Source organism: Myiozetetes cayanensis, unplaced genomic scaffold (genome assembly GCF_022539395.1).
Source record: "Myiozetetes cayanensis isolate MyiCay16 unplaced genomic scaffold, myiCay2020 scf6-25, whole genome shotgun sequence".
NCBI lineage: Eukaryota > Metazoa > Chordata > Aves > Passeriformes > Tyrannidae > Myiozetetes > Myiozetetes cayanensis.
Window position 1 is genome coordinate 31,885,785 of NW_026087853.1, and position 11,015 is coordinate 31,896,799.

The window sequence follows — 11,015 nt, forward strand, 5'->3', positions numbered from 1 at the left end:
GATGATGTGCTGTTAGGAGCAACGCTTTATGGGGATTTTTAAAGCATTTCCTAAAATACATTATTTATTAAAATTCTTAAGTTTAAACCATATTTTGATACTGTATCTGAAGAGTGTGTTTTTCCTCTCAGGCCGACATGCATGGTACTCTGACCTTTGTATTGATTCCCAGCCAGCAGAGCAAGCCACCTCCTGTGAAGGAGACAGTTGTAAGTAGCTCTACATGTGTTCTTGTGCTTGGGGATACATAATTTACTTTACCAGTAATATGCAGAAAGTTCTTCTCTAGGTCATTTATCTTGTGGAACAAAACCAAAATTTGAACATTTAAATTGATTTGTTACCAGACAGACACCTAAATTAACTGTTGAAAATGATTGATATCTTAAGATGAAACTCTTAGTGTGATTTTAACTGAGTTTCTAAAATAGCAAGAAATTGTAAAAGTAGAACTTGGTGTGGTTCTGAATTTATTTTGAATTTACAAATTTCTCTCTTTTATGTATATATATGTGCATGTATGTACTAAAGGAAAATGGATTGATGGAACTTTCAGATATGCTTTGGGAGGAAAAGTTTGTATACTGGAAGCTTTGTTTATTATCTTTTATTGAGATGGTTTTAAGAGTTTGAAGAAAGAGTGGCCAGACATGAGTGATTGGTGACAAAATACTGTACAAGTGAAACTTCACTTAAAGCCCAGCATATGGGTTTCAGTTTGTGTGTTTATTAGGTATTTTAACCAATCAGAATACCTGTGATGATTTTTGAATGCAAAGAACTTAAAAACAGTGGGTCGGGGTGGAGGGGTGGTTGCCTCCTGAAATGGCGAGGAAATTGCATGGGCTTTAGAATTAACAAGAGTTAAATTCAAGCCTTTATGTCCAACCTAGCAGAAGTGTGTCTTTTCCATTGCTAACCTAGGTAATGTTTTCATTCCACTACTCCTGTATGCCCCAGATAAAGTCTGCATTTTATAGAATCTTGGAGGTTTTAATATGTCAGAGCTCCAGTGCAGTCAAGGAAGAGGGGTGTAATTCTTCAGAAGTCACTGAGGTGTTTTTCTTCTGATTTTGCATTTGATCTCTCACAGATACACGTGAAAGCGCATTTTGACTATGATCCCTCTGATGACCCTTATGTCCCCTGCCGAGAGTTAGGCCTATCCTTTCAAAAAGGAGACATTCTCCATGTGATCAGTCAAGAAGATCCAAACTGGTGGCAGGCTTACAGAGATGGAGATGAAGATAATCAGCCATTGGCAGGCCTTATCCCTGGTAAAGTAAAGCTCTGGAAAAAGCTTGACAGTTCTCATAGACATAGGAGCGATATTCAGGTTTTCAAAGACTCATATACCCTTAAATATCCATTGCCTGGAATGTCTGTGACACTGAACCTTTTGCAACAGAGCCCGCTGCTGCTTCTGTAATTCACTTAAAAGTTGACCTTTTAGAGGCATCACTGTGTATCGCTGTTAAACCAGAGTAAGGCTACTGCTGTCACTGCAGGTCACCTTTCAACAGCTACTGTCATCTTCCTTTATTCCTCCACCCTGCAGGGACTCTCTGGATTCAGAGTTCCCTCTGGCTGCAGCAGACACAGGGGACTGTAACCCACTTGCTCTCTGGAGATGGGTGCATCTGTGAGGTGTCTGACTTTGTTCAAATAAACTACTTGATGCAGTATCTTTTCTGTGGTGACTCTTCGGCATGTTTTCACTCAGCGAAGGGCTTCAGTTACTTCTAACAGTCAGGCTTCCTTTCTCATTATTGGAGGCCTTCAAGTAACAGGGTTTTCAGAGCTTTATAAGTTGACTTCAAGTCAATTTATAATTTTTGCAGTGCAATATTATTGTACTCTAGTCCATTTAAGATCTGTTAAACACAACGAACTAAGAGACTTGTCAAATTCTGTAAAATATCCCACTGTTACTTTATGATGTTTGAATAAGTTGAGAGAAACACCGATTTAAATATCGGCTAATCTTTTTACTGAAGTTCAAAATATTTCATATAAATAGAACACATTTGGCATACAAAAATAATTAGAAAACCATAGCATCACAGTGGGAAAATGTAGTCTTTCCAGTAGTTTAAACTTTCCGGGCTACAAATGCTCTGCAAGTCTTTCTTGATGAATATGTTTTTTAAGTTTTGTAGTAATTTTAGTTTCTCTTTTTAAATTTTAATTTCTTTTTTAAAATTTCTTTTGTATATTTTGTTCTACTGGAACCTTCAGAGATGTAAAAGCTTAGGAAAAAGTCAAATGAGTAAGTCATTATGAAAGAGCATGGAAATGGTTTCTAAATGTTAATGGCTCTTGTGCTTTTTTGTTTTTTTTTAATGCATCAAGGAAAAAGTTTTCAGCAACAAAGAGAAGCAATGAAACAAACCATAGAAGAAGATAAGGAGCCTGAAAAATCAGGTTGGATATATACTTTCCAAGGGAAAAAAATCTTTTATGGAGGTGCTAATTAGTGATATATATGAAACCCTTTGACTGTGGAGTTGTAGAAAATTCTTCTGTTTTTTTGTAATACAAGTGGAATGATTCTTTGAAAGTCTTCATGTAATTACAGGTCTGAATTTAGCACTTAGTTGTATAAATCACGTGGCATTTTTCATAACTATGCAATGTAATTAGGATGATAGAGGGAATTTGGAAAGCCCCTTTTTTCTTAAGAATTTTACCTGCCATGACTCAGTTGAAGTTCTTGACATGAACGTTTGCTTTATACACCAGACCACTGTAATCACTGAAGGATATTATGCCTTTTTAAAACTGCAGAATAAATTCTCCAGCTTTAAAGATCCAGATAGTGGATGGAATAGGAAGATTTTTACTGTATGGGTCTTTGATTGTGATGATTTTTATTTTTGGAAATAAAATTTTCAGGAAAACTTTGGTGCGCGAAGAAAAACAAAAAGAAACGGAAAAAGATTTTATACAATGCAAATAAAAATGATGGTGAGTAACATGTTTTCCAGAATATTTGTACTTATAAAAACTATAAAAGATTCCACAAATACCTTGTGAAAAGAATGCTGTAATTCAGGATATGATTTTAGAAATAATAGCTGATGAAGTTCTGTATGAGAGCAGTAGTACCTTTTGTTACAGCGTTTAGTGAAAGACATAAAAGAAGTGACAGGATATGTAAGGTCATTTAGTGTTTTAGCTTTTTAGGCATGGAAGCTCTCATAATTTTACAATGATGAACTAATTTGTTATGGTTTTGCAATGTCATCTCACTCTGCGTAATTAAGTTTAGTAAACGAAAACTTTCTCCACAAAGATTTTATAGGCTATTTATAGTATATTCTTCCAAAAGTACTTTTTGTAATATACTTTTTGGGATGATTTCTGTTGTTGTTGGATATAAAATGTTATTCTTGTACTAGAAACTTGTTAATTGGCAAGAAAGTTGTTTCCTGAATTTATGCTGCTACTTATGTGAGTAATAGGCACATTATCTTTGGGGTTCTGTTGCTTTGGTGACTCAGAAATGCTGGGCAGAGAGTTCGGGAACTGCCTGAAACTTGATACTGCATGACAGGCAACTGTTAGCAAAGTATTTGTGACTATTTTATTGTTCTCTCTCAAGATTATGACAATGAGGAAATTTTGACCTATGAGGAAATGTCACTGTATCACCAACCAGCAAATAGGAAACGTCCCATTGTGCTGATTGGCCCACAGAACTGCGGCCAGAACGAGCTGCGGCAGAGACTTATGAATAACGAAGTGGATCGCTTTGCCTCTGCAGTTCCACGTAAGTTTGGCAGGCAGATAGGATTCTGTGTTCTAAACGTTGTCTGCAGACAAATCCTGTTGTGTTGAAAATAGTAATTAGGAGCTGGGGGGCGTTTGAACAGGTTATACTGGCGTCTTGAAAAAATGGGCAAGGAAAGTGACGTCTTGTATGGTAAAAAATAGCACTGGTAAGTTAATGCAGATCCAGTGTCACAACACAGTGTTAAAAAGGCATTATAAGGCATGCATTTATTCCTGTTTACATAAAATTGGAGTGAGTTACAGAAGTTTATAAAAGAAAATGGTATATGGGGCAAAGAACCAAATGTTCTGCAAAATTTAAATTTAGATGGCTTTAATGCCTTTCCAAACTACTTATATTTCAGTGATTATTATATTTTTAATGTCTTATGTACCCTAGATTATGTTTACAAACAGTTTAGCAGTATATATTGTTATAAACAACTAATGGCTGTTCACAGCTGCACAGTTAAAACTATTCCTTTCTGTAGTTTACTAATTTTTTTCCTTCTGGATAATGTAAATGGAACCTTTGAATTAAGTTTAACTTAATCTGACCATAGCCATTTATTGTATAAAACAAAATACATGGATTTCTTGGATATTTCATATATTGGTGGGGTTTTTTTTCACTTGATTAGCAACATGTCTCCTAAGAGAAATGCTGATTGCTTTTCTTCAGTTCTACAGATGTATCACTCTCTCAAGGTCTTTTTTTGTCGCTCTTGCTTGTAGATACTACTCGGAGTAGGCGAGAGACTGAAGTAGCTGGCAGGGATTACCATTTTGTTTCCAGACAGGCATTTGAGAGTGACATAGCTGCAGGGAAGTTCATTGAATATGGAGAGTTTGAAAAGAACCTCTATGGTACCAGCATAGACTCTGTGCGGCAAGTAATCAACTCAGGCAAGATCTGCCTTTTAAATCTTCATACCCAGGTATGGCAAAAATGTTTCCTGTCATGTTTTAATTGTAGAAGCTGCTGTGAGAACCTACAGAGCTCTATTTGTTTTATATAAAACGAGTGTGTTTTCAAGGTCCATATTCATATTTATTCCAAGTTTTCTTGCAGTGATGTTCAGTTGACTCTACAGTGTGTTATACAGCCTTCTTGTTATACAGCTTTAAATATCTGGAAACCATCTGAATTTAAAAAATGAATTAAAATAAGATTTGTATCTCTCAGTCTTCCAATTATTCTGGGAGCTCTGAGGGTTTTGAAGAGGAGTGGAAATTGTTTGCGATTTTACTTGGAAGGTTTTTTTGGGACTGTTAATGCAGTTTCCAAATCCAGTTCAGGATTCAAGTATATCACATCATTAATATTGAAAAGCTGTTTAGCTGTGACCTTTTGGTTATGGAGAGGGAATGCCTATAGACCTCAACTTGGAAATTTAGTCAAACATGGCAAGAGGCAGAGTCCTGGAACACAACCTGCTTTCTGATACACATGGTATGTGTGAGGTCTGCTGTTGTAGATCTGCAAAAGAAGCCCTAAAACTCAGACATATCAGTAAAGTCTGGTAGTATTGAAGCTATAATTAGTCAACAATTAGTCATCACCAGTTGGGACCATGTGATACTTTACTAGAATACCTTGTGGATACCTACATTGGTATTGCAAAGCATGTCATAAGGTGAAAATTCACAACTCTTTAAAAATTTGTTAAATTCTGTGGCTAAAATAATCTATTTCAGAGACAAGGTGTTTGTCCTGAGACACAGAGAGTGAACCTTTTGGAAAAACCAAATGACTGTTTTTCTTTACTTCTTGTCTCTCAATATAAATGTAATCTGACAAAACAAAATGCTATGCATACAGTAGTAATCCATCTGATACTTGTATTTTAATCTTCAAACAGAAAAGGTTAAACCATAGTTTTTCAAGTAAACTAGTATTTAAAGACTCTTCTCTCTGTTCAAAGCTGATACCATTCCGTAGCATTCTAAGGACACTTACCTCAATGCAGGTGACTTTTTCTTTGCTTTTGGATACCAGAAGATCTGTTCCTTCAGTTTAGTAAAGAAGAATATTCTTGAACAAAAGTAAATTTCAGTTCTATGGAGCTGAAAAATGTTGGAATATTAATTTTGTAGGAAAAGGTGGCTTGACTGTGCTTGGTGATGATAATGATGTTAGTTGATTATATTGCTGTTAATGTATTGTACAGTTGTGTTTGAAGAGTATATTATCAATTATAGCATGTGAATAATGCATCATTACATGCCCTTTTCATGGGTGGAACAGTTAAATATTTAATAAATCCTATTCCTGCAGTCACTGAAGACACTACGTAACTCTGACTTGAAACCATATATTATATTTGTTGCACCACCTTCACAAGAGAGACTACGAGCTTTGTTGGCCAAAGAAGGGAAAAACCCAAAGGTAAGGTGTCCTACACTTTTTCTGAAACCACGTTGGCTTTGGTAAATGAGTGCACTTTCTTTGGAATTGGGACCTGGTAATGGTACTGACAGTTAGCACTGCAGTGAAGCAGTGTGGCTGGGATCTGTGAGCTCCAGGTTAGTAGGCAGACCATACTAAGGCAAGGATTCAGGATGCTTTTGTCTAATGTGATGCAAGGGGTATTAGGCACGAGAATGCACTGCTAAATCAGTAATCCTGGGACACAATGTCTCTGCATTGGGATCCCTGCATTCAGGTACAAAAATAAGAACTTTTATTTCAAAACTGTGGAAACCCCAGTTTTGTCCTCAAGTAAACCTGGGAATCAGGTGGAATCCTGCGGAGCAAAGATTACTGTTTTTTCTTTTCAGAATTCAGCTGCTCTTGGGAAAGCATCTGCTTGAAAATCTGAAATATTATTCAGATAAAATTATTTTAAAGCTTGACCCTGTAGGGATCACTTGTCATGTTCAGGCAGAGTCATATCCAAGATTTGAGCTTACCCAGTTCAGATCCAGTTTAGTTACTGAGAAGGTAGTTCTGCAGAATGGACTCAAAAGCCATAGATTAAACCAGGACATACATCTGAAAGCTCTGAAAAGTTCTTTACCAGCTTATGAGATAAAAAGTGCTTATTGCTAGGACAATGGAGTAGGTTCCTCATCAGCTTTTTAACTGAGATCTACCCTGCAGTGCTTGGTGTGAGAGAAAGGCTGAAGTAAAGCAAAACATTTCTACTTCTCCCTTTGTATAATTTATCTACATCTGCAATATTCTTGCTTTTGACATAGTCCCTTCCAGCTCCCAAATGGTGTTTTTCATTCTTCTGCGATGTTATTCACCGGATGCTATGGAGATTTGGTCACCTTAAACATACAACTCTCACTGTGGTTCTCATTGCTGTTTGTTGAGCAGTTTTCACCACTTACAGCTGTCACCTTTGGCTGTTTGGTGTTTGTAGTGCTGCACCTTCAGAGGTTGTTGTCTTGTTCTACACCATTCAGCCTTTCTCTCACACTATCTCTGCCATCTCCAGTCTTTTTCAGAAAGGATAATGAGCTTAGCAACCTCACTTATTTTTCAGAAACATGATTTACGAACCTCAGTAAGATCAGTGTTGTGCAGTGAGCAGTGCTGGATCTTCCTTTGTTTTCCTCAGCCTGGGGCAGTTATTTACAGTTTGCCAGTTACAGCCAATTGGACAGGGTTGTCTTGAATGTCCTTGGTTCTTGAATGTCCTTGTCTTGAATGTATCATGGTTCAGTGTTACTGTAAACTTTTCCACAGCCAGTAGCAACACCATGAGAATTTGTGTAAGAAAAGTCTAGTTGTTACCTTTCCTCACTCTGTTACTGTGAGAGGCTTGCACACCTACACTAACTCTCTGGTTTTGATTGCAGCCAGAAGAGCTGAGAGAAATCATAGAGAAGACGAGGGAGATGGAACAGAACAACGGGCACTACTTTGATACAGCCATTGTGAATTCTGACCTTGATAAGGCCTATCAAGAATTACTTCGGTTAATAAACAAGCTTGACACAGAACCCCAGTGGGTGCCCTCTACCTGGCTACGATGAGAGCAGTTCCAAGGGACAAGCGGACTTTAATCTAGTTATCTTTCCAAGGAGATTGTGTGTAGGCCTGCCCAATCCTAGTATAAATGCATGTGAGCTGTGAGCTCTAGACCTCAGTGGCTGCATCCTTTGCCAGTGAAATTGCGTATTAATGAAAAATACGCTACTCAGCTTGTGAGCCAATTTAACTGATCTAAAGATTGTCCAAGTTTTCTTTCTCTGTGGTCTAGAAATGGAGACTGTGTCAATACTAAATTCTAAGGCTTTAGATAGATTTTTCTAGCAGCTACTTTTATACATAAATCCACCTTTTTTAACCTAGGATCACCCTTACAACAAAGATTTTGTGTGTGTGTGTGTGTATATATATAGTCCATGCTGTCACATAGTTATAAATATGAATGTTATTTAACACTTAATGACTTCGTGGGACATGATGCTAGTTCAAGAGCATTCTACAGATCACTGGGCAGAGATATAATCTACATGTGAAAAATGTTACTATTAATGAGAAACCTCTCCTATTCAAAAAATACACAGAATGAAGATGCTGCTCTGATCTGGAGCTGCCCTGTGAGTTAATATTTTAATTCTCAAACATTCCACTTTCTAATAGCACTGTAATTGGAAAATGTGTATAATGTAAATATTTCAATCCTTGCGTCTTTTTAGTCAGACTTTTAAAATCAGATTTGACTGCACGGTAATTTTAGGTCCAAAGATGACTGTTATATTGATCTTTTAGATGTGATATTTTTATGGTATTTTCTTTAAAACACTGATTGACTGATTGGAGCCGCTGTTTTCCACAGATCTGTAGAGATATTTAGAAAGGCAGAGGTTATATTTTTGTGAAAATGTATAGTTATAAGACATGCTGCTTGAAAGTCAACTGAAATTCTCATGTTTTATAACAGAATACTGACTAAAATAGACTGATGTGCTGAACATTGTAAGACAGTGGGGTTTTTCAATCTCTGCAAATGGTTCATGTTGTGGCTGTTGGACTAATGGACAACTAACTGGAATTAAAATAGCTGAATGTAGCTACTATTTTATGAGTATTGTAATTCACTAGCCAACATATTGTCCTGCATTTGCTCAGTACTGCAGTGAAAATATGTGTAAAACACTGGTAACTGACTGAGAAGTCACAAGAAAGGGGAATATTTTTAATGGTTCAAACAAAAAAAAAAAAAACTTGAAACAAGGGAACAAAAGGCAAGATCTGTCTGTATCCTGGTGCATTCTGCAAAGCAGATTTGAACATCTCTGCATCCTCAAAGTATTCTGGCTGTGAAGGTTTAACTACTAAGGCTGCAGTAGGGCTGTTGTTGCTGACCCTAACTGAATAGTAGTATCCTGGCTGTTTTGGTTTTGGGTAGCACAAAGAACCTTAACTGTGAATATCTCTTCATTTTAGCCATAGTGTTTCCTTGTTCCTACAGGTAAAACACTGGAGTTATGTCAGTGTGTAGTTCACTCCTGTCTAATGTTGAAGGATGTAAAAGTAGTTAATGTTTTACATTCTGTCTTGCATATATTCTTTCTTCAAATGTTAATGGAACAAATTCACACCCATAGTTAGAGAGCTCAAAGTATAGAGCAGATATAAAGGAATTGTCAGATAACTATCCTAGGTACTGAACTAATAGTCAGTACATTTTTGTATTGAAAAATGGAAGTATAGAGTGCATTCCTGTCTTGTTAGAAAGCAAATTGATTTGATAGTTTAATTACTACTTAGGGCTGGAAGGCAATTAAGCAATTAGTGGAGATTAGTAATGGCCCTTCAGAAAGAAAAGGGGGTGCAAACTTGAATATCTTTAGTTCAAGTTAGTGTTAGAAATAATAATGGATATTCAAAATAATGGCTTTTTGCCTCACATTGCAGGCATGTTCTCAGTTTCATCCAATAGTTTATGAGAACTACAATGTTCAGGTATATTGGATACACTTTATTGATTCTACCCTTTAAGAAAGATGATCGCCACGTGTATTAGGCTTCTGGTATTGACTGTTTCACAGGTGGACAAGAAGCTGGGAAGCAGTAAAATGTGTGTTGAGTAAGGGTAATCTAGCTCAGTTACATAGGTGCTGTCCAAATTCTTGCAGTCACAATCAGCTCAAAGTGGTTGCTGAAGCCCCATAGGTATTCAGTGTTCATAGGCAGCATCAGTCCCAGTAAATCACGCCATTAATGTTATTTCACCAATGTTTGTCTCCCCAGTTTTTCTGAAATGTTGTACAGAATGTTTTTTTACAAATGAGCTTTTGAATGTAGACTTAAAGCATATTGCTTGAAGTTCAGCTTTACTCTCTTAATTCCCAAGGCACACACTACTTGCTGACATCCACGTAGAGAGGTGCTATGATAGTTTATAACCAGTGTTAGCTGTGTCTCCTGCTGAAGGGAAGGGTTTGAGCAGCACTGAAACATGTACCTGGCTGTCAGTCTGCTGTCAGCTTGGACCTGGAACTACCTTGTGTAAGAAATCATTGTCTTTAATGAAGAATGTGTGCTAGTTCCCTCGAGAGTAAAAGAAAATATGCAGACTTCACTGGTGAAACTCTTCAACTTTCTCACAGGTGATGTGTATCAGACTGAAATGAGGGTATCTGCATTTTTACCGATCCAGATTTAATTAAAAATAAATGTTAGCTGAATTGCATAAAAGAATTTTTGAATGTAATTAAATGTGACTTTTCAAAATATTAGATGGGGGGTTTCATGCCTTAAATAATTAAGGTAACTTTACTGAGACCTGTGGTTAGCCCCACATTGTACTTTTATACATGTATCTGCACTCTGTATTTTGAGACATCATGAACTGCACACTAATGTAAAAATGTAAAATATTTCTAGATTTAAAATAAATCACTGTACAATTTTACTTCTTGTACTGGATCTTCGGAGTCTTCTTTCTGCCACTGTGCCAAATGTGTGAAGCATGCTCTGACCCATCAGTGCCCTGAGGATGTCCTGTGCTCCTTCTGACACCTTCCATCCCATGGGAGAGGTAACAACATGTCCACAGAGATACAGTGTCTTTCTTTCAAACTAATCTGTATCTTACAACAGAGTATGGAGTTACTATTCAGCTGTGCTGTGTTCAGCTTCAAAAGAGAAGTGGCCTTGTGCCTCATACAGTTCTACAATGACTTTTTAAAGGTGTTGGTAGAAATTCATTTCCTTGCACGTACGCTGCATCTGCAGTTAAGTGCTGGATCATGTTTAAAACAAGATGCTTACCCTG

General features: G+C 36.9%; 1 protein-coding gene across 1 annotated transcript in view; it reads left to right on the forward strand.

Moving 5' to 3' along the window:
- PALS1 (protein associated with LIN7 1, MAGUK p55 family member) overlaps positions 1–10,652 on the forward strand; it is a 56,483-nt gene extending 45,831 nt beyond the window's left edge. The window contains exons 7-14 of the mRNA XM_050334994.1: positions 132–209; positions 1,094–1,277; positions 2,353–2,424; positions 2,896–2,967; positions 3,605–3,772; positions 4,510–4,712; positions 6,053–6,163; positions 7,585–10,652. Of these exons, the coding sequence (XP_050190951.1) occupies positions 132–209; positions 1,094–1,277; positions 2,353–2,424; positions 2,896–2,967; positions 3,605–3,772; positions 4,510–4,712; positions 6,053–6,163; positions 7,585–7,761 (1,065 nt within the window). The 3' untranslated portion in view covers positions 7,762–10,652. The remainder of the gene's footprint in view (positions 1–131; positions 210–1,093; positions 1,278–2,352; positions 2,425–2,895; positions 2,968–3,604; positions 3,773–4,509; positions 4,713–6,052; positions 6,164–7,584) is intronic.
- The last annotated feature ends 363 nt before the right edge of the window (positions 10,653–11,015 follow it).